The sequence below is a fragment of the Rhinatrema bivittatum genome, chromosome 3 (assembly GCF_901001135.1).
Source record: "Rhinatrema bivittatum chromosome 3, aRhiBiv1.1, whole genome shotgun sequence".
NCBI lineage: Eukaryota > Metazoa > Chordata > Amphibia > Gymnophiona > Rhinatrematidae > Rhinatrema > Rhinatrema bivittatum.
In genome coordinates, this window is record NC_042617.1 from 593,916,033 (window position 1) to 593,941,052 (window position 25,020).

The window sequence follows — 25,020 nt, forward strand, 5'->3', positions numbered from 1 at the left end:
TATTACATATCATGCGTGCAAATGCGCAGACACTATATAAAATACACATAAATCTACCCATATCAAACAATATGCAGCTATACGAATAAACATGTGCATGTATTACATATCATGCGGGCAAATGTGCAGACACTATAAAATACACATAAATCTACCCATATCAAAAAATATGCAGCTATATGAATAAACATGTGCATGCACATGTATTACATATCATGCGTGCAAATGCGCAGACACTATATAAAATACACATAAATCTACCCATATCAAACAATATGCAGCTATATGAATAACCATGCGCATGCACATGTATTACATATCATGCGTGCAAATGCGCAGACACTATATAAAATACACATAAATCTACCCATATCAAACAATATGCAGCTATATGAATAACCATGCGCATGCACATGTATTACATATCATGCGTGCAAATGTGCAGACACTATATAAAATACACATAAATCTACCCATATCAAAAAATATGCAGCTATATGAATAAACATGCGCATGCACATGTATTACATATCATGCGTGCAAATGCGCAGACACTATATAAAATACACATAAATCTACCCATATCAAACAATATGCAGCTATACGAATAAACATGCACATGTATTAAATATCATGCGTGCAAATGCGCAGACACTATATAAAATACACATAAATCTACCCATATCAAAAAATATGCAGCTATATGAATAAACATGCGCATGCACATGTATTACATATCATGCGTGCAAATGTGCAGACACTATATAAAATACACATAAATATACCCATATCCAAAAATATGCAGCTATATGAATAAGCATGCACATGTATTACATATCATGCGTGCAAATGCGCAGACACTATATAAAATACACATAAATCTACCCATATCAAACAATATGCAGCTATACGAATAAACATGCGCATGTATTACATATCATGCGTGCAAATGTGCAGACACTATATAAAATACACATAAATCTACCCATATCCAAAAATATGCAGCATGCACTATGGCAACTTATCCTGCTAAGTAAGATAGCCAGATAAGTATAAGAAAAGCCCTACATAGGCAGATAAGTAATATAGACTTACCAGGTATCTTACTTATCCATCTATGTGGCACTTTTTAAGACTTATTCAGATAGCTGCCACTTACCCGAATAAGAAACATATTATCCGGGTAAGTGGCAGACATTTACTATGGGGGTCATTTTCAAAGGAGTTACGCATGTAAATGTGGCATACTATCGTATCAATTTTCAAAAGCTATTTACTCGAGTAAAGTGCACTTACTTGAGTAAATCCTATGGACAATTCAATGGCATATATTGTAGCAATTTTGAAAAGCCCACTTACTTGAGTAAAGTGTATTTACTCGAGCAAAAACCAGTTTTGCTCGAGTAAATGCTTTTTAAAATCTACCCCTATGCGTGCATATTTGTGCTCCTAATTGTAATCATTTACATGAGGAAATGTAACTTGTGTGTTTTCCTTAGCATTTGTTGAACTTTATGCATGTAAATTCTCAAGTTTTATAACATGCACAGATGAAGGAAATTACCAGTTAAACCAATTAGTCCACTAGTTTGCCCAGTCTCTCTGGTCCTTCAGCCTGCACTCCCCCAGTTTACCCAGACCCCTCACCCAGTCAGTATTTGCCTGTAATTCTATTCTGTTAACAGCTGTACACGCTTCACATTTGCAGGTTTTAAAATCGCACTTTGTGTAAATGTTGGCTGCGCCCCGGAAAACTCCTGGCCCGCCTCTTTTTTTTATGTGGGCACATTTATTTGCGCACCATTACTTGCTCATGTGTGTTTGAGGTTTATAAAACAGCAGTTGCACGAATATGTACTATTTGTACACGCATGTTCTCATTTTTCTGCATGGAACTGTCTTAAAATTCACCTTTTAAGTGACTTGGCTATAGGGAGGGGAAGCTCATCATTTCGCTCAAACTTATAGACACATGGAAGATAGCAGCAGATAAGGACCTTTTGGTCCATTTCTTTTCACTGTTACGCCGAGCCTTCCTTGGTTATGAACTGATTGCCTTTGGCTTCAAGGCAGGGACTCTTCTGCATTTTTGGGTCAGGTTCAAAACAAGAAAGAGATGTCAGTGGGGTAGATTTTGCTGTTTGGTGACAAAAACGATAATGGAAATCTAATTTTTTTTCTGCAAGGCAAAATGTTATTAATTTATGTGCATTATAAGAATGTGAGGCAGCTGTGCCTCATCGGAAATGGACAGTGAGATGATATCAGGTTTTGGTTTGTTGGGCTGAGGGAGGGCTGTTGCATTAAGTATTTATGGTTTGCTGATTGTGTTGTGCTTAATTATTTAAGTAAATGCCACAAATTATCTTTATAGTTTTTTTTTCCACACCCCCCCCCCCCATTAATTGTCTTGCGCTGTGGTGATCTGTTGTAGATAAGGCTACTCTCAAAGTCGACTTATGTGGATGCTGATGATAAAAGATTAATGCTTCGGTGATGCTGCGAACTACTCTAGTACAAAAAACATATGGTGACATATATTATATTATAATCTTTATTAATTTCACAAGAAAGACATGTCCAAAAGACCTTGCTTTCAAAATTTCATAACATTACCCCAAGGAATGCTCATCTAAAAATCCCAACCCATCTAAAAATCCCAACCAATACTCACACACCTCCTTACACAACCACACATTCTCTGAAATACCTCCCAACATTCTTTCATATATATTAAAATTTCTCAAATTTTTCTCTCATTTTCAAAACGAATTTGTTCACAAGCAGAAAAAGATTCTATTTAAGGTACAGAGAAGGGCAACCAAAATGATAAGGGGAATGGAACAGCTCCCCTATGAGGAAAGACTAAAGAGGTTAGGACTTTTCAGCTTGGAGAAGAGACGGATGAGGAGGGATATGATAGAGGTGTGTAAAATCACGAGAGGTCTAGAACGGGTAGATGTGAATCGGTTATTTACTCTTTTGGATAATAGAAAGACTAGGGGGCACTCCATGAAGTTAGCGTGGGGCACATTTAAAACTAATCGGAGAAAGTTCTTTTTTACTCAACGCACAATTAAACTCTGGAATTTGTTGCCAGAGGATGTGGTTAGTGCAGTTAGTATAGCTGTGTTTAAAAAAGGATTGGATAAGTTCTTGGAGGAGAAGTCCATTACCTGCTATTAAACAGGATGCTGGGCTTGATGGACCCTTGGTCTGACCCAGTATGGCATGTTCTTATGATCTCCCTTCTTTTAGAAGACAGCATAGCCAGGGCAATAGTACCTCTCCTTTCATAGAAAGTTTGTGAATATCCTTCATTAAAGCTCCGTTCATTTTTTCTGTCTGTGATGGAGGTCTGTATATTACACCAATATAAAGAGATGTTCAATTCACTCTTTCCAGATCACAAGGCCTGCAGTTTTGTTGTGTTAATATTTTTTTATATATAGTGCCACCTCCCTTCCTTCCTACCTACCCAGTCCTTCTTGAATAGTATGAAGCCAGGTATAATAATGTCCTAGCCACGTTTCTGTGAGAGTCATTACATCTAAATCAACTTCTTTCATGACTGCCTCTAGATCCAGAACTTTATTTCCTGTACAATGAGCATGAATGTGCATAGCTTTTCAGATATTGCTCTTTTTTCCATTCCTATGTTTGTTTTTTACCTTAGGGTTTTGCATGCCTATTTCTGACTATCCTAGTTTAAAGCCCTACTCTCTAGGTTTGCCGATCTATGTTGCAAGATGCTGCCCTCCTTCAACAGATCAAATCCATCTCTGTTCACATGAACAGAGACCATGAACCATTATCCCATGGTCTGGGAAGCCAAAACACTCTTGTTGACACCATCTACGCAGCCATTCATTTATCTCCACGTTTCAGACTCCTAACTTTATCTCCGACACAAGAAACTTGGGTGTTATACTTGACAACCAACTAACCTTCAAACCATATATCAAATCTATCCTTAGCAGTTGCTATTTCAAACTCCAAACCCTCAAAAAACTCAAACCCCTCCTCTACTTCCATGACTTCCGCACAGTACTCCAATCACTAATTTTTTCAAAAATCGATTACTGTAACGCACTCTTACTTGGACTCCCTGCCACCCACCTCAGACCTCTCCAACTCCTTCAAAACGCTACTGCACGCATCCTCTCTAATGTCAAGAAGAAAGACCACATTACCCCCACCCTCATTAATCTCCATTGGCTGCCCATCCATTCACGCATCCTATACAAGACCCTTACCCTCATCCACAAAAGTATTACTAATGAACACTACAACTGGTTAAGCCCACCCTTCCTCCCTCGTACCTCCACAAGACCTACCCGCTCCTCCCTCCGTGGAACCCTTATTCCCCCTTCTATAAAATCCACAAGACTCATCTCCACCACCAATAGGGCCCTTTCCCTCGCAGGCCCTTCCCTGTGGAACTCCATGCCACTTGACCTTCGCACCGAAACCTCCACCCCCACGTTCAAAAAGAAACTCAAAACCTGGCTCTTCCTCCAAGCATACCCCCAATCACCTTCACCACCTATAAACACCTTAACCCAACCTCCATCTAGTACTAGTACTAACACCCCCACCACAGGACCTACACCCATCCCCTCAAGACAACCACAAACCCCTCACTTATCATGCACACAATAATTTATCCCTTATTAGCTCCGTACATATCTTCTTACCCCTTTCACTGTTGCCCATGCGCATATTCAAATATTGCACACAACCTATGTACAATACCACCTGTTCATTGTTTCCCTGTACATATTTTCTCCTCACGTTTCCGTCTTCACCCCCCCCCGCCCCCTCCTTTGTCTCGACCACCCCCTCCCCTCCCTCCCCTATTTATTTAGTTATTGATCTGTTACTATGTTCTAGGTTACACAATGTTCCTTGTAAAGGCTTTGCCTATATATATCCTTGTTTTAAGTTATCTGTAAACCGGCACGATGTGCAAACGGTTGCCGGTATATAAAATTAAATAAATAAATAAATCTCCAGAATGCGAGTTTCCCTGTCTTGGCCTTCATCCTTGACTGGAGGGGAATAACACCTATGCTTCTGTCTGCTTTACCCTCTCCCAGAGCCATGAAGTCACTTTTGATATGATCTGTGTGGTACCTAGCAGTGTCATTCATGCTGATTTGGATGCCCAGCATCAGATAGTAGTCAGTAAGCTTCAAGATTTTTGACATCCACTCTGTAAGGTCTTAGTTTTTGGCACCTGGCAGACAGCATACTTCCTGGGACAACATATCTGGTCAACAAAGGGTTACATCCATGCCCCTCAGAAGCGAGTCACAAATTCGCCTCCTAGGAGCAGGGCTGATCTGAATGAAACCGAATATCTGGACAGAGGGCATCCACAACTTTATTTATATAGATTGAAAATTAAAATTGGGAGGGATTTGTGGGGGCAGGAGCAAAGATGGCGCCTTTTGAAAAGATCTGTATTGGACATTGAACCAAGGCAATGTAGAATGTCACATTAAATTATACAAATAAAATATCCCACTGTAGGATTGTGTGAAGATCAGAAACACTAATTGTGTATGCAAGAACCCAAAAGGAGAATGAACACCTACTAAAGATATTCCTACTAGTGCAGTATAAAATGAACAGAGGATCAGAAGTTGAAATAGTGTTGTTAATCATAGGGTTTGTCCACATTGTCCATCATATACTCCTAATGTATCCAAAAGTCTCTTTTTTGTGTGTGTATTTATATGCTATTAATGTCCAACTGATAACTTAGGGGGTTATTTTCCAAAATACCTATTAATGTAAATGGCTTTTTGAAAATGGGGTTTGCATGCATAAAAATATGCATGGAAGCAGTTAGCAGTGTGCTTGAAAGAGGCATTCCCGGGGTCACAGATAGGGTGGGAAAACTATTGAGGTGCATACTTTTGATGACGTTTATTTTTTGAGGTGTGCTGTATGGAATACTTTTTCTTGTGAGTCTGTCCTGGGCTCTTACATGTTTTCTTTATTGTTAAAGATAGCCTTTTTGTTATTTTGTGGATTTGCTAGGAACATGTATTTGCGGGAGATAATTGTTCAGGCTTTGTGGTCTTTGGTGTATGATTTTCTCAAGTTCTTTGTTTTATGTGGCTTGGTTTTTAAATATCTTAAATTAGCAACATAAAAAAATAAAGTGGTTGTTGATCTAATTACTTCTGGAGCTTTAAAGGATTCATTAAGAGAGAAAAAAAATAGAAATACATTTGAAATTGTTTCCTAAAAATAGAGGTCGATTTTAAGACCCGCGCGCAGATCTTATAACATTCGCGTGCGCAGGGGAGTGGAATTTTATAACCTACGTGTGGTGACGCGATCGTCCGGTCCCCAGTTCCCTTCCAGTTCGCTCCAATTATGGAGGGAACTTTCCTAACCCTAACCCTATACTGCCTCCCTCTTCCCCTCTCCTCCCTGCCCCCTAAACCTACCCTAACTATCCCCAAATTTTGTATTTTCGTACTTACTACTCCTCTGGAGCAGAAGTAATCTCCGGGCGCCGGCCGGCTGCCAGCGTCGAATGGTGCTGTCCCGGCCCGCCCCCCGCTCCGCCCCTTCCCGCCCAGACCACACCCCCCAGCCCGCCCCTTTCTTTTAAATTTTATTTGTTAATGTTTTGGCATATAATCTTCATTGAAATAAATGATCTCCTCTAAAATAAACTCTGTTCTTATCTTATAGATTAAAGCAAGCAGTTGCTAATGTTATGGTTATGTCCGGTATAGAAATATATATTATCTGTACTACGCTGGTATCTTTCCTTTGTAAATGTGTCCATTTTATTGTGAGAAATGTAAATAATCTACCTCTGTAAAGTTTATATTTATTCCCTCCTTCATTGTTATATTGTAATTTTTTTGCTTCTTCTGCACTGGTTAAATGAACAAAGTTTTCACTCCCCTCTTATCCGTAAACCGGCATTCATGATTGCATCATGAATGCCGGTATAGAAAAGCTTTATATAAATACATTGATAGTCTACAGCTGAATTGTTTTATTTTTTTAAATGTAGGTTTTATTATGGCTAAGATGCTCTGTTTATGACTATTGTAGTGTTGATTGATAGTTTATGTGAAATTGATGTTTTATGTGCTTTTATTGTACATTGCTTTGGGTGATTTCTTTTTTATCTGTAAAGTGATTAACAAATGAAGATAAATAAATCTAACCTGGTGGTACAAGTCTAGGTGATAAAGCAAGACTTTAAACTTATAGTTTTTAACAGAATATCTTTTCCCCCCTAGATATTGCCAATGGTTCCAGTTCAGGGGGGTATCGGCCGCCCCCAAGAACAAAAGAAGTAGTCATTAATGGACAGACGGTGAAACTTAAATACTGTTTCACCTGCAAAATATTCCGCCCACCTCGTGCCTCTCATTGCAGCCTTTGTGATAACTGTGTAGGTGAGTTGAAATTAAATATTTCATACACTTTCATATGGCAAGCACAATAATACTATGCACATCATAAACAAATGCAGGAACTGATGTCTGAAAAGTTTGTTTTAAGAAATTTGGAGGTAGCTTGTGTTTATAAAATACAAGGAGTTAAGCCCGTAACAACGGGCTACATTAAAACATTTTTTTTCGGTTTGGTTTCCGGAAACGGCACACTTCCTCATTTCTTCTCCCTCACTCCCCCTTCCCCTCTCTCATTCACCTTAGTCACTCATCCCCCTTCCTCTACTCACCTCCCTTCCCTCCCCTGCCCCCACTCAAACTCCTTTCCCTCAGTCTTATTCACCCTCTTTCTCCCACTGCCTCCCTCCCCTCTCACTGAAACCCCCTTTCCTTCCCTCTCACCTCCCCTTCCCTCATTCTCACTCCCACTCCCTCCCCTCCTCAGTCACTCCCCTCCCGTCCCCTCTCAGTCACTACGCTATGTGACTCACTCCTTCCCTTGTGGCAGGGCAGTCTATCTGTTACTCTTGGCCCTTATTGGAAACGTTTTGTTTCTGATTTTCTTCCCCTCTGCCACTGATGCAGAGAGCAGTGCTGGAGCTCCATCAAAGTAGAGGTTTGCTTTGCTCTCTTTCTGGGAGTCCTGTGCCTTTAAGAAATCCGCTGAGGGAGGAGGGAGCAGGGCTCTGGTTTTCACTTTTGTTGCTCTGCTTTGTGGGGAGTGGGGGTGGAGGGATGCCCAAGTAAACTCTTCCCCTGGTGGCTGAGATTGTAATTTCGCTTCATACTGCATCTCTATTTGTTTTAAGCTTGATGTACCCCATGAAGTTAGCATGTGGCACATTTAAAACTAATCGGAGAAAGTTCTTTTTCACTCAACACACAATAAAGCTCTGGAATTTGTTGCTAGAGGATGTGGTTAGTGTAGTTAGTGTAGCTGGGTTCAAAAAAGGTTTGGATAAGTTCTTGGAGGAGAAGTCCATTAACGGCTATTAATCAAGTTTACTTAGGGAATAGCCACTGCTATTAATTGCATCAGTAGCATGGGATCTTCTTAGTGTTTGGGTACTTGCCAGGTTCTTGTGGCCTGGATTGGCCACTGTTGGAAACAGGATGCTGGGCTTGATGGACCCTAGGTCTGACCCAGTATGGCATTTTCTTATGTTCTTATGTTCTTAGGGGTCCTCAAACTATGCCCTTGAGGGTAGCAACCCAGTTAGGTTTTCAGGATTTCCACAATGAATATGCTTGAGATCTATTTGCATGAACTGCCTCCATTGAATGCTCATGGTGAAAATCCTGAGAAGCTGACTGAGTTGCAGCCCTCGAGGACATAGTTTGGGGAGGATGTGTAGTCTGCCCTTCTACATAGGCAAAGACTGATGGACGATAGGTTGTTTCGCAGAGCCATATGCAAGCAGATATATAGTCCTGTTCAGACCTGATCTTGAAATGGTGATGATGTTTTGTAATTCTTGATTGTTTTATGAAGAATGGTACTGTTTCTGTTTTTCCATTGTTGCTCTGCATACAGAGGCTGGCTTGTTGTGGGTTGCAGTTCAGTTCTTCTCAGCACATTTCTGTTTATACTTTCTGATCTCTTCATTCTGTCTGTATTCTGCATATGTGACTGAGGCGAGGGGTGGGGGTGGGTCAGTTTTTAAAAATATAGATTGCAGGAGGGAGCTGGACTTTATTTGATGGGCTGGGACAAAGTCTGGTTGTGCTTCCTTTCCTCTCCTCCATCACAGCGAGATGCAGATGTTCTTCTACTAACACTGCTGCTGTTCTGTCCAGGCAGGAACGGCAGCAGTGTTAATGGAAGCTGGCAACATCAGCGGCATGGCCCTTTCTTCTTTCCGACCCCCAAGGCCTGGAACAGGCAGTGATGTACAGCGGGGCACATGGGAAGAAGACCATGCTGCATAAAGTGCGGGCCCAGACCAAAATGAAGCACATCCAGCAATCAGCGATGGGAGAAAGAACAAAGTTAGACGCCCACAGCAGATGGGATTCTTCAATCTTAGGCCGCAGCGGCTGGAGGAGGAGGCTACTGCAGCTGTTATTTGTGCTGAAGAGGAGGAGGGGGGGTCATGAGACCGGCGCCGGAGCCCCACCGGGGGAAGGTCAGGTCAGTGTTCGGCCTCCCCACCCGGGGGACCCCGACGCCAGCCGCGATCGCCGAAGCCGTTTCCGGCGAAGGAAATCCTCAAAAAGAAATAAAAAACGCGCCTAGGCCCGCCCTGAAACAGCAGGCAGCCAACCAGAGAGAGCCCGGCAGGGATTTAAATCCTACCCTGCTCGGCGCCTTCTCTCTTTTCTCTCTCCTCCACGCGGCGACTGAAGACCTGCGAGACCGGCGCCGGAGCCCCACCGGGGGAAGGTCAGGTCAGTGTTCGGCCTCCCCACCCGGGGGACCCCGACGCCAGCCGCGATCGCCGAAGCCGTTTCCGGCGAAGGAAATCCTCAAAAAGAAATAAAAAAACGCGCCTAGGCCCGCCCTGAAACAGCAGGCAGCCAACCAGAGAGAGCCCGGCAGGGATTTAAATCCTACCCTGCTAGGCGCCGCGCGCCAAGCGTCGCGCGCCGAAGGAGCGCGACAAAGGGGCCTGCCCCTTTGTCTCGCCCCTTCGTAGAGCCCCGAGGAGGCCCCGTGCCTTACTCGCGGAACTACCTAAATCTTCAACAAATGCAACAGCCAGCAAAGACACAGATTTAACCGTTTCAGCCATAGGGAATAAAAGTCCACCTCTCCAGCAAGCTCCCCAGCAAGCATCCAGCACTCATCCAGCCTCTCCAGCAAACGTCCAGCAAGCGTCCAGCCTCTCCAGCAATCGCCCAGCCTCACCAACAATCGTCCAGCATTCATCCAGCCTCTCCAGCAAGCCATAAACATTCATACAACATAGACCCCACAAATGGCCCCATTTTTCACAATTCCAATTCTCCAACATAATACTCCACCTAAAAGAATTTCTGTCCGACATGCCCAACAACACAACCTCAAATCCCTCTCTTCAATTTTAGTCTCTCCTTCCACACAACTTCTAGGCCTCACCCTTTTCTCTTTAAGCCTCTTCAATGCTCAATCCCTTACGAAAAAGTCTTTAATATTGAATGACTACCTCATCGATGTAAAACCGGAGATATGTGCAATTACGGAAACATGGTTAAAACCAGCAGACACAGCAATAATTAATCAACTACCTACAGAGGCGTACGACTTCTTCTCGCTACCTCGTCATAAAAAAAAGGGAGGAGGCATTCTTCTAGCAACTAAAAAGGACCTCAGATTCTCGCTACAGCAATCCAACTCCAACTCAAAACTTGAATTCGGCTTCTTCATCTCAGACAAACTACAAATCCTTCTCGTATATGCCCCCCCAGGACTCTTGGAATCAGATGCCTCACCACTGGTTGAATTAACCTCTTCCCTCATCAACTTTGACTCGCCAGCCATCATTCTAGGGGATTTCAACATGCACGTTGATAACCCTACCCCATCACCTAACTGTGAAACTCTCCTCACTGCTCTCACAGCGCTAGGCTTCACTCAAATAGTTAATAAACCTACCCACAAAGCCGGCCACACGTTAGACCTGATCTTCGTTAACACGGCAATCAAGCCAGTTTCTACACCTAATTGCACAAAGGTCCCGTGGTCAGATCACTATCTCATAACTACTTCATTCTCTATAAAAGATACCAACCCGGCTTGCATTCCTTTGCCCTCCTTCAAATACAGGAAAACTTGCTCCCATGAAGACCTTAATAATCACCTATCTCCACTACTCCACCAACTGGACCTTACAGATCCGAACGCAGCACTTCGATCATGGAACACAATCACCGAAACTATAGCCAACAAGCTATGCCCTCTTATTACAAAAAAACCACACCAGAATTCCTCCAAAAGACAGCCATGGTTCTCAGCAGAATTAAGAAAGCTCAAACTCCAACTAAGACAAAATGAGGCTAAATGGCGCAAAAACCCAGGAACCATCACCCTTTCAATCTACAAATCATCTCTGCATCAATACAAATCAAACACCCTAAGATCCAAGAGGGACTACTACGCCTCGAAGATACACGACCTTATTTTCGATGCCAAAGCCCTCTTCAGCTATGTAGCCAACCTTACACAAGTAAACCAACCTGAGATTACACATGACCAAGCTCAATCAAAAGCAGAAGAACTAGCTCTTTTCTTCAACAACAAAATCAATACTCTCCTATCGCAGCTCCCCACGAACCCCACTGTTCCACTAACTACTCCTCAACCCTCAATCAACTACACTCGGTTAGAAGAACTTGACACAACTTCATCCGCTGAGATCCAAGGAATTCTTAGGAAAATGAAACCATCCTCTCATCCCTCGGATCACATCCCAACCAAACTACTACTAGCAATCCCAGAATCTATCTCCAAATCCCTGGCAGACATCATAAATTGCTCCCTCACACAAGGACTCTACCCGGACAACCTCAAACTTGCCTCACTCAAACCCCTTCTCAAAAAACCAAATCTCGACCCAAACGATCCTAACAATTTCAGACCGATAGCTAACCTTCCATTCATAGCCAAGATAATGGAAAAATTGGTAAACTCACGACTCTCAAACCACATTGAAGACAACAACCTTCTATTTCCATCACAATACGGATTCCGTAAAACCTTAAGCACGGAAGCCCTCCTCATCTCTATGACTGACCACATCATCCTAGGCTTAGACAAAGGACAAGCCTTCCTTCTGATACTACTCGACCTCTCATCTGCATTTGATACGGTCAATCACTCCCTTCTCATCAACCAATTATCAGCCATAGGTATTTCAGGCACTGCCCTATCATGGTTCAGAACCTTCCTCAGCAACAGAGGTTATAAGGTCAAGATTCATAATAAAGAATCCTCTCTACACCCCGCAGCCGTAGGAGTCCCTCAGGGCTCATCCCTGTCTCCTACCTTGTTTAACATTTATCTGTTACCCTTATGTAAACTTCTCACTGACCTCAATCTCAAACATTTTCTCTACGCTGACGATATTCAGGTCCTGATCCCCATCGAAGAATCGCTCGCAAAAACAATGTTGCACTGGGAATCCTGCCTCCAAAATATCAAACAACTTCTTACAAGTCTCAACCTGATACTAAATTCATCAAAAACGGAACTTCTACTCATCACTCCAGAAAACAGCTCCATCACATACACTCATCCTACCGTACCAAGCACTACACAAGTGAGAGATCTAGGAGTTCAAATTGACAATCACCTAAACCTGAAAGCTAACATCAACAAAACCACCAGAGACTGCTTTTACAAGCTCCAAGTGCTGAAAAGAATACGACCTCTCTTCCACACACATGACTTCAGAACGATCCTACAATCAATCATTTTCGCAAAGCTGGATTATTGCAACACCATCATGCTTGGTCTCCCTTCATCACACACCAAACCATTACAAATGGTACAAAATGCCTCCGCCCGTATACTCACCAACACCAGGAGAAGAGAACACATAACACCTATCTTGATGGACCTCCATTGGCTGCCCATCCACTTCAGAATAATCTACAAGGCCATTCTCACCATTTTCAAAAACATCCATCAATTAGCCCCAATCGATCTCCATATTCCCCTCCGATTACACCATTCCACAAGACCGACAAGAGATGCTTACAAAGGATCACTTCAAGTACCTCCAGCCAAGACTACCAGACACATCACGCTTAGAGATCGCGCATTCTCCACAGCCGGTCCAACATTATGGAACTCCATTCCCCCGGATCTTAGAATGGAACCCAACATCTCAACATTCAAGATAAGACTCAAAACGTGGCTGTTCACGCAGGCCTTTCCTAACTCCAACCCCATCTAATCCCCCTTCATGCAACAAGCTCCGCTAGTATTAGCGTTAATAGCCACCTCTCACAATGTTATTTATACATATATTTTACTATCTAATCTTCATTTCCCTTCTCATTCCAAGTTATTGTTTTCCTTGTTATATGTAACTGTTTTTCTGCACTTTTGTTAAATGGTAAAGTTTCACCCTTGTTTCTTGTGAACCAGCATGATGGGACCACCGTCTTGAATGTTGGTATATAAAAAACTTAAATAAATAAATAAATAAATAAAATGAGTGAGCGCGAGCCAGAGGGAGAGAGAGCGCTAGTACGATGGCGGCCCCAGGCCGTGAGAATCAGGCAAGGTCCCGGCTTCTGTGGCCTCCGACCGCGCAGGTAAGCGCCTCCCGTGGCTCCAGCTATGGGAGGAGCACAACACTACCCCCCCCCCTCAAAGGGGGTCCTCTCCCCTCCTCGAGAGGTCCAGGAAGGACAACTGGAACTGAGATGGTGCAGGCGCTTTCTGCAGGTCGTATGGAAGAAAAATGTGGAAGAGACCATAGAACCAGGGAACGCACAATGGGAACAAGAAAACATGGAACAAGAAAACACAGAATAGAAAATGGAACAAGCAAAACAGCGGAGCAAAGGAACAAGACAAGACAAGAGCGAAGCATAGGGACAGAAAAAGAAACAGCGGAGAGCAAGGAAATCATGGAAACAGCGGAGCAAGAGGGAACAAGGAACAGCGGAAAGAGAATAATGGAGAGGAAGGCAAGAATTCAATAACTGAGCGGAGAACAAGAATACAACTATGGAGCGGAGAACAAGAAGAAGGAACGCATCTGGTTGCCGCATCTCAAAAAAGATATAGTTGCGATGGAGAAGGTACAGAGAAGGGCTACCAAAATGATAAAGGGAATGAAACAGCTCCCCTATGAGGAAAGACTAGAGGTTAGGACTTTTCAGCTTGGAGAAGAGACGGCTAAGGGGGGATATGATAGAGGTGTTTAAAATCATGAGAAGTCTAGAACGGGTAGATGTGAATCGTTTTTTTACTCTTTCGGATAATAGAAAGACTAGGAGGCACTCCATGAAGTTAGCATGTGGCACATTTAAAACTAATCGGAGAAAGTTCTTTTTCACTCAATGCACAATTAAACTCTGGAGTTTGTTGCCAGAGGATATGGTTAGTGCAGTTAGTATAGCTGTGTTTAAAAAAATGATTGGATAAGTTCTTGGACGAGAAGTCCATTACCTGCTATTAATTAAGTTGACATAGATAATAACCACCACTATTACTAGCAACGGTAACATGGAATAGACTTAGTTTTTGGGTACTTGCCAGGTTCTTGTGGCCTGGATTGGCCACTGTTGGAAACAGGATGCTGGGCTTGATGGACCCTTGGTCTAACCCAGTATGGCATGTTCTTATGAACAAAATGGGGAACAACAAGAGCAAGGAACAAAATGGGGAACAACAAGAGCAAGGAACACACGGGTGGGGAATCCATGGTGGGTTCAGGCTATGACAGCAAACATCAGGTGGGGCGCAGGCGCCTCCTGCAGGTCGTGGAACCCCATCCTGGAATTGTGGAGGAACTGGAAGTCTGGATGCAGGCGCCTCCTGCAGGTCGAGGAATCAAGAGAGCTGGCACCTCCAGCAGGTTGTGGAAAAGTCCAAAATATTTTTTCTGGAGTCCAGGACAAGGATAGTCCCACCGGACACATGGCTTCAGCAATCTGTTGGAGCTTGCGTCGGCCCCGAGCTCGGGACGCTCAAGGCTTGGCACTCCTGTTGCGCTAAAGATGGAACGGAGCACAACCTAGGGCTCTCCAGGATGGAACAAGGAGAATGTGTGACCTTACGGTGAAGGCAGTCCAAGTCTCGAATCCTCCACCGACCTGCATGCCCATGAGACCACTGGCTGTGAAGGAAAGACAATCGCGACTCCTTGCCGCGAAAGGAACTCCGGCGTGGCTCCTGCCGTACTAGTACGATGGTGGCCCCGGGCCGCAAGAATCAGGCAAGGCCCGGCTTCTGCGGCCTTCGACCACTCAGGTAAGCTCCTCCCGTGGCGCCAGCTATGGGAGGAGCGCAACAATTTTACAATCATTTCTATGAGGATCTATAGCAGCTTGACTTATTCTGTTTTCCAAATAGGAGGTGTATTAGTGTTTAGGGCCTGTTTTAATATTGTAGTATTGCATGCCATAATGCAGGTGTAACTTTGTGCAGATTAGTTTGTGTGCATTATTGCAAATCCTGAGAGTCTGTTAGGTGCTATATTTCTCTTTCCATGTCTCCAGGCTTGCACTGCATGCAGAGTAGCTTTTTTGGTTTTCCATTCCAGTTTCTGTCTCCATATTTATAATTTGTGTTTTTTCTGTACTTGGTGAAGGGTGTGTGACCGAAGTGAGGTATTTTACTAACATGTAGGCATTTGTATCAATCTTATTTGTTGTGTTTTCTCAATAGGACATGCGTTGGTGGTACATTATTATCTTTCCATAAGAAGGGCTATTGCTCCTAGTAGTAGAGGGAGTTTGGTTTGCTTTTATTGAGATGTCGTCAGAACCAGAATATCTTTTTTGGATGGTGAGTTGTACAGGTAATGCCCTACTTCTGCTCTGCACTCATTGTTGGGGGTTGAGGGGGTTCCTGTGGATGCAGAGTATATGTTTACATTTAGCCCCGTGACGATCATTTGTTCAGTGTGTCACACATGTGAGAACCATCTGTCAGACGTGTCCCGACTGAAAAAAGGTTGAGAACCATTAATCTACAGCATGTTGCAATGCTTCGTGAGCTACATCTTGAGCTACTTCTTCAACTACAGGCAGAAAGCTTTACAAATCTTGGGCATAGACCATGAGAGATACCAAGTTTGAGTTAAATATCTCAGCAGGAGAAATCATGGCCACCACAGGAAAGTTAAAAACACACAGATTTAACTTTTAATAGAGTTCTTTAGATTTTCAATCCTGCGATGAATCATATTACTGTCCTGGATCAAAGAAGACTGGACAGAAGACATTTTCTCTGTAGATTGTTTCAGTTTTTCAATTTGATCTGAATGGGCTGCTAATATTTCATGTTGAGATTGGGTCTGACCATAGATATTGTTAATAATGCTAGTTAAGGTAAAAAGAGGTGACTCGACTGAAGATAACACAGTTCAGATGCTATTGAGAAGGCTTTAGACTACATGGTCTAACTGCTGGTGGCAAAGGGATAGATCCTCTGATCTTACTTGAGGTCCGCGGGAGCCTGCATGGGGTGCTCAAAGGAGGGGAGTTCCGGTCATCATCTGCCCCAAAGGACTTACCATTCTCTCCCAAATGCTGCTTGCTAACAGTTCTAACTTTAAGGCCAATTGATCTTTCACTTGGCATCTCCTATCTTTCACTTGGCATCTCCTAGCCTCTGTGCCTCCACCCTGGTCATTTCCCACCAGTTCCAAAGTGCTCGAAGATGACATCGTGGCAAGAATCACTGGAGAGGGAGGCATTCTAGTGTCATGCTCAACGAGACTTATGTGTCTGTTTCAGGTCACAGGTCTTGTCCCTCAAGGCCAGTGGCACTGAGAGCAGCCCCCAACATTGTCTGAGAAGGCAGAAAACCTCAGAAATCACAGCCTGGCATTGGTGTTGACTGCGAGTGTGAAGATGGATATACCCGCAGCTTTCCCTTCCGCTTAATTATCGCTTAAGAAAAGGTAGAGAAAACCCAGATGATGATGATAAGAGCTTTTTACAGCTCGTCCTCTCTGAACACCATCTTGCATCTCCTTCTCACCATCTTTTATTTTTAAAAGAGCCCATAATGTTTCTTCCCTACCCCATGTCCCTTACAGTTCATTGGCTTGGATATTGTTCTTTACATAAAGAGCTACTCCTCCCCATTTTTTGTCCTCTCTGACCTTCCTTAAAAAGTTGTAGTCCAGGATGGCCATATCCCAATCATGAAACTCATTAAACCAAGTCAGCCTCCACCATTAGGGCCTACAGATCTGGAATTTTATTGCACATACTATGACAGTGGAAAGTCCGTCCTGTGAGTCTTTTAGGAAGTTTGTTTTCAGAGAAAGTGTCTAACTCTCTGTAAATTTTGTTAACATTTCTCCGTGGCACGTCTCCCTGACTAACACCTTGATGCGCATTGATCATCTTTTGAATTTGTCTCTCTTGAAATTGTTGGGGCTCTATCTCCTTATAAAAGCTCTTTTTGCCCTTTAAATGTATGTGACGTCTCAGTCTTTAAAGAGCTTAAAGAACTAATTGCATCTCCCATGACTAACAGGGTCATTCATCGAAATTCATTTGGTGTTAATGGCATAACGCATTGGTTAACCGCATAACGCACACAATAATCGCGATTCCGCATGGCACAAATGCAAATTTTTGAAAGGGGCGGGATCGGGGAGAGGTTTGGGTAGGATTAATGAAAATGAGGGGCAGTATTGCATTATGATATCGCACGATTTTTAATGCCGGAAATAACTACACCTTTTTTCCTGGTGTTGAGCTGTGCAATATGCCGGAAACGGCCGTAACGCAATTTGTGCTAAAGATTGCAAATTGCTTTCTGGGCTTTGGGGGGGGGGGGGAGAGGGAGAGAGAGAGCCCTCTGGAGAGGCCTTCACAGTATTCAACTATTTATATCACTATAGGAGGGCCAGCTAATAACTAGACGTGAGGTTTTGGGGGTGGTTTAGGGTTTTGGGGCCAGTTTGACATACAGACTTCTAAAAAGGCAGACTGACTACCTTGACATTTGGATTCATTCCAATTTGGATTCAGTACAGAGATTTTGTTAACTTCAACTATTGATATGTTACACAAAGTTATTGACAGCGGAAAAAGGTATTTATTGATCCTACTAGACATCTCCTCTGCCTTTGACCCATATCTTTATTGAATATAGAATTAAAGATATTGGCTAAAATCCTTGCAGAAAGCTCTTGCTTTCTGTAGTATTTATTTATTTATTTATTTATATATTTGACGGTTTTTATATACCTTAGTTTGGAGCAAGTCTTCACCACTCTTTACGGTGAGAACAGCAGGATACATTGAACTGAGCAAATCATAAGGATGGATTAATTAATCAATCAAATTAATCAATTAACAATAATCAAATTAATTAATCGAATTAATCAATTAATAATAATCAAATTCTGCAAACTTTATATTGGTCAAAATAACACAATTTACATGACAATCTTTAAGGAATTGCATTTTTAATTAATACAGAAAAAAAGATATTTCTTAAAGATGCAGAATTTTAAATATTTTGAGCAGAATTTCCCTAGAAATTCACTGTAAGAGTGTCCCTTCCACTCGCTCTCCCTACTCCCCTGGCCACTTTGCCCTCTCAGGTTCCAACTCCTCCACCTGCCAGAATCTCTCCCTTCCACCTCTAGGCTCAACCCCTTCCACTCTGTTGCCAGTCCCAGAGTTTGACCCCAAGCTCAGTATTGCCCCTCACACAGGCTCCCTCTGTCCCTCCCTCTCTCACACACATGCTCCCTCTCTCTAGTACACATACACGCTCCCTCACTCTCTCGCACACACACACACACATCCCCTCATACAGGGTCCCTCTCTCTAATACACACACACCCCCCCTCATACAGGGTCCCTCTCTCTAATACACACACACACACACCCTCATACAGGCTCCCTCACCCTCTTGCACGCACATCCCCTCATATAGGGTCCCTCTCTCTAATACACACATACACACCCCCTCATACAGGCTCCCTCACTCTCTCGCACACACACAAACACATCCCCTCATACAGGGTCCCTCTCTCTAATACACACACACACACCCTCATACAGGCTCCCTCACCCTCTTGCACGCACATCCCCTCATACAGGGCCCTCTCTCTTGCATACACACCCACAAAAGCCCCCTTCTCTCTCACACAGGCTACCTCTGTCTCTCTCTCACGCACCCCTTCACACAGGCTCTGTCTCACACATACACAATCCCTTCACACAGGCTAGCACCCTCACATACACACAATCCCTTTTTCATACACACCAGCTCCCAATCTCTCACGCACATACACTCCTTCACAATCTCCTCATATAGGCTCCCTCTCTGAAACCCACACTCAAGCATCCCCCCCACTCTCTTACCTCCCATGCTCTCTATCACACCCTCCTGCTCTCTCTCATCCTCCCCCAACACCCCTCCCCTGATATAGGCTCCCTCTCTGAAACCCACACTCAAGCATCCCCCCCCCCCCCCCGCTCTCTTACCTCCCATGCTCTCTATCACACCCTCCTGCTCTCTGTCATCCTCCCCCAACATCCCTCCCCTGATATAGGCTCCCTCTCTGAAACCCACACTCAAGCATCCCCCCCCACTCTCTTACCTCCCATGCTCTCTATCACACCCTCCTGCTCTCTCATCCTCCCCAACACCCCCTCCCCTGATATACGCTCCCTCTCTGAAACCCACACTCAAGCATCTCTCCCCCCCCGCTCTCTTACTTCCCATGCTCTCTCTCACACCCTCCAGCTCTCTCTCACCCTCCCCTCCCGCACACCCCCTCCCTTCTCTCACACACACATTCTCTCACCGGCATGCCACAAACGGATCATGTGCCGTGGGACGCGCTTCGTTCACGGCGAAGATGAAGGCCCGGGCGTGCCTTTCACGGCACACGGGGGGGGGGGGCCTTCCAGCTTCGTTGCGAATGGCGCATCTGGGCCTTCATCTTCGCTGTGAATGGAGTTCGTCCCGCGACACACGCGGGACGCACTCCATTCGTGGCATGCCGGGGTCTCCTCTGCTATTTTCTGCGCAGAATTCCCCCAGGACTAAAGGGGTGAGATCAGTGAGCCTGCTGATCTCTCGCTGTCTGCTGCCTGGCTTGCATAATCCGTTCTTCTGGACTGGTCTGACTGTATGAAGAGGAACTTTGTGTTTTGATCTGGCAACCCTGGGATTTTTCCCCTGTTTTATATCTAACCCCTGGTGTATCTAGTCTGGTCATTGTAGCAATGGTTCTGTGTTAGGGGTCATTCATCAGAGCTCCTTCAGAGCCCTGCACCTGTATCCAGCCACTAGGTATCACTCTTGAGAGATGACTAAGAGTCCCTATACACCTGTGAATGCTACTACCTGCACAGTATCCCCAGCCCAGGAAGACTTGACTCCAGGATGGCACCGAGGACCCTCTGCACTGCTACTATTCATCATGAATGTTTATCTGGCTGGAATATGTAACACATCCATTTCAAGTGCATTCTGAATGCCGTGCACACACTGTTTATGACTTTTGCATTGAATCACTGGAAAATTGCCGTTCCCAAAGGTTTAAAAGCTTTTTTGTTCCAATGATGTGACATACATAGAATCTGCAAGATGCATAATGGAGAACCTGAGCTATGATAGTAGCTGTTGTGCAGGTGTTTATGAGTTTAAAAGGACATCTATAATTATATTTGTTCCTTAAAAACAATTTTTGAAAAGTATTCATGTCAAAGAATTATAATGTGAATTTGTTTTGCTTCATTAAAGAGAATGTGTAGGTGCATTAAAAGATGTAAGAACATGCAATTAAAAATTGCATAAAGCTGGTATCCAGTCAGTCGACTTTTGTTCCTCGCATTGTACAACCACAACATAGGAATACTGAACAGGGTGGCAAGTAGAGGTCATTTAGTCTGCCCCGTCTCCCTATTACTATTACTACTGCTATTGAACACTGCTGTGCGGTACAAAAACACATAAGAGCAGTTCCTGCTCGGTAGAGCTTACAATCTAATGACAACAAACATCAGAGCAAAAGAGGCTTTGGGAATTTCATGTATTAAGAATGAATGAGGCTCTCTCTTTGTCATGGTTAAGGCTCCCTCTGTGCTTGTTCCATGCTTTACTGAATTTCATGATTGATTTTGGATCCACCTCCTTCATAGGGAGGCAGTTCCATGTTTCTGTTACACTTTCCATGAAGACCTGCTTTTTTACATTACCCCCCTTTTCAGTCTCGTATCATGAACCTTTCTTTCTGTATTTTCTTTACCCTGAAAAATGCTTGCCTCATGTAATATTTGTACCTTAAAGGCATTTGACTACCTGAATCATATTCTTCCTCGCCTCAAGATCAGAGATTTTAAAATTGCTCCAGGATTTATTCATTCGTGATGAAATGCTCTCACCATGTATTTCTTTCCCCCTCCCCCAATAACTTGTTTGGCGCAGTGGGAGTACAACAGAAGTGCAAGGACCTAAGATGATGAGGCTTCATGCACCCAGCCATGAAAATTCGCTCACCCCAAGCAATGGATTTTCAAAACCTTCCTTGAAGTTATATTTATTTAGGTATGTCATGTAATTCCTTAGCGTTATACCTAACACCCACTTAGCATTAACTCTGTGGATACTCAAACGGTCCTGCCAAGCACTTTTGAGGCTCATATGCACCAGTATATTTTCCCCTACATCCTACCTGTCAACTAGGTTTCTACTTGTGAGCAAGTGCCCTACCTTCAAGCTATGCCCTGGCAGTTTCTAGGGACCCTGAGACCCCATGCAACAAAAGAGTCAGACTGTTCCTAGAAAGGCTCCTACAGACCAAATAAAGCAGAAGAAATACTGGGAAAATTAATTAGTCGCAGGACAGAAAGAGCTAACAAACTAAAGAGTTTATTAACATAAAACAGGAACAGCAAACAGCAAAAAAAAGATTCAATTTGCAAACAGTAATAGGTAAAAGAACAAAGGTTCATTCAGTAAATTCTAACGAGACACTTTTCTCTGCACATATCCAGTGCCTGAGAAGGTCAGGAAAGGTTTGTCCACATGAGCTAGTACAGGGCTTTGGTATGTAGATCTGGTTTTTCTGTACTCCCAGCCAAGCCTTGGAGAGTTCTACCAACTTCAAAGCTATTATCTGTGGGCTATGACTAAAGGACAAATCACACAAAGTAACAGCACTGTGATGAGTGGTTTGGAAGTGAGCACTTGTTGCTGCGGCATAGTTGACGCAACCTCGTAGGTGAACCTGTGAGGTGTATGCCAACAGCTGGCAAATGCACCCTGATGGGGGACAAACTGGAGCTTAGCCTATACCAGCCGCCTTCCCTGCAGGTTGAGCCCTTGGGTTTTGGCAGCTGGCAGGACTTAGGTGGGTCCTTAGGGTGATGGAGTGAACAAGAGTCCAGAGGCACGCTGGGGTCAGGACAAGCAGCAGATTGGAGAAATGAGGAACAGGCCAATGGATGGGACAGATGGCAGACAAGTGTAGTCAGGGTCCAATGCAAGAAGTCAAGTCCAGGTGGCAGGACGTTGTGTCATGTCCAATGCAAGAGATCAATACCAGGAGGTTAGGCCAAGGATGAATGAAGACACATGAAAGACACTGAACGAGACTGGGATGAGACGGCAATATTGGATGAGACAGGCTAGACAAGGCAGACTGGACGAGGCAGGCTGGGCAAGGCAAGGCACAGTCAGGAATGCAGGACAATCAGGAGCAACATGCTCTGCTTCTTAGGCAGGTTCCAGCTTGGCTGAGGCGCCGAGCAGGAACTGCAGTTGGGTTTAAATATCCAGCGGCATGACATCATTGGGAGTGATGGGACTGGCCTTTCCTGCCACAGAGCCTTCAAGAGCCGGCATAGGGAATGGCACCGTGTGGCGGCGGCAGAGGTGCTGGCGGTGTCCTACCGCAGGAGCGCTGCGAGGCAACTTCCATCCACACCATGAGTTTGGGTGAGGTGGGAGGTAAGTGATACCAGTTGTGAGTGGATCCTGCGACTGGCAAACTTAACTATATGCCCCTCCCCAGACTTCTGGGTTTAGACTTCCTAGGAAATTTCGTGGAAGTCCCGCAACAGTTGTGGGACTTGGAGGTTTGAGGCAGGTTCTCAGGAGTTTTCTTCTGGGCCAAAATTCTTCCATGTGAATGAGGTACTGGATTTGGTTTTGGAATTTCCAGGAACCCAGGATCTCCCCTCCTCATACTGGATGTCCTCCTCCGTCATGACTTCAGTATGTTTGAGGGGGTGGTCTGGATGGTCAAGATAAGATTTCTGGTTTCAATAAAGAGACATGGAACACATCATGAATTCAGAGAGTCGCAAGAAGCTTGAGTTTGTAGGCTACTGGCCCCACCTGCCGTATAATAGAGGATGGTTCCATAAATCTTGGGAAGAACTTCAGCGAGGGCATTTTAAGGCGCAAGATTTTTGTTCTAAGCCAAACTAAGTTCCCAGGCTTGATTGGAGGCACTGGGCGGCATCTCTTATCTGCCTGCCTCTTGGAATGTTGTAAAATTTGTCCCAGGAGAAGGTGCATTTTTTGCCAGAGGAACTGGAGTTTGCGTAGATAACAGAGACTGGAACAGGCTTGGGGATATGAGAATGATGGCCACATACCACATAGAATAGTGATGACCTGGTTGTGCTGTTCACATGATTATTGTGGCAGAACTCCGCCTATGGAAGTAGGGTTGCTCAGTTGTCTTGGCATTGCTTTACGTAGGCCCTTAGAAAAGCCTTGAGAGTTTCATTTGTTCGCTCAGTTTGGCCATTGCTCAAGGGGTGATAGGCCGAAGTAAAATCCAAGGTCATTCCAAATTTCCTACACAAGCTTTTCCAGAAGCGGGCATAAACTGTTCTCCTCAGTCCGAGAGGATGTGGAACGGGACCCCAAGCAGATGGAAGAGTTGTTGGCTGAGGAGACTGGCAATCATACATCACAATGGGAATCATGAAAAACCATAACCGTGTGAATTTACCCCACTAATTTCAACCTACACTATACAATATATATTTTTTAATTTTTACACACACATATATTTTATAGAGTATTATTTATTAATTTATTGCACTTCTTCCATTTGTAAACATCACATATATTTATTATAAAACTATTATCATTGGTTTATTACATTTCATATCCTGATAACCATCACAAAATCTATTACAAATGCATTATCTTCATAGTGCATACCAATCACATCTGGAGTGGATATGTCAATATGATCATCACATTACAATTAAACACTCCTTTTTTTTTTTTTTTAAACACATGGACATGTACTAACCCATTACCCCATACATACTACCCACATTCATACTTCATACACATTCATAAAAACCTAATCCTATAAAATCTAAAGATGCTCATATATCTTCTTCAAATGCCGAAGGGTTCTGCCCCTTTCTTCAATGATATTCACCCCTTTTTTTAGCGATGTTCACCCCTTCTTTAGCAATGTTCACCCCAACATGGTGCCTTGTTTCACCCACTCAGGGCTTCATCAGGGGAGCTCTGAGTGACCCACAGGCAGGAATCATGGACCACTGAAGAAACTTCTGACATAAGTGTTGGGGAACGACTGTCTTCCCGGGGGAACTGTCACTGCGGCTGCAACCACGACCCTTGTGGGGTCGATGATATATAATGGGGGCTCCATGGAGTCTACCAGATCAAAGGAAAGAAAGAGGAAATCGGCTCAACTTTTATTCTCAGCTGGGTGGTATCGGAGCTCAGAGCGACCAGCGGACTTGTCACGAGTTCCAATCATTGAGCTTTTGCCAAGTGTTTTTTTGTGGTCCATGTAAATAGTCACAGGGTGTCTGGTCCCATCCAACAGATGTCACCATTCCTCCAAGGCTAGCTTTATTGCTAGCAACTCATGATCTCCAATGGTGTAATTCCTCTCTGCAGATGTAAGCTTCTTAGAGAAATAGGATCAGGTCATGAGGGTCCCTT

The 25,020-nt window shown here is 43.9% G+C and overlaps 1 protein-coding gene across 2 annotated transcripts in view; it reads left to right on the forward strand.

Annotated features, from left to right (window-relative positions):
• LOC115088443 (probable palmitoyltransferase ZDHHC14) overlaps positions 1-25,020 on the forward strand; it is a 400,884-nt gene that overhangs the window by 177,041 nt on the left and 198,823 nt on the right. For both annotated transcript variants that reach the window (XM_029596720.1, XM_029596721.1), the window contains exon 3: positions 7,278-7,436. In XM_029596720.1, the coding sequence (XP_029452580.1) occupies positions 7,278-7,436 (159 nt within the window). The remainder of the gene's footprint in view (positions 1-7,277; positions 7,437-25,020) is intronic.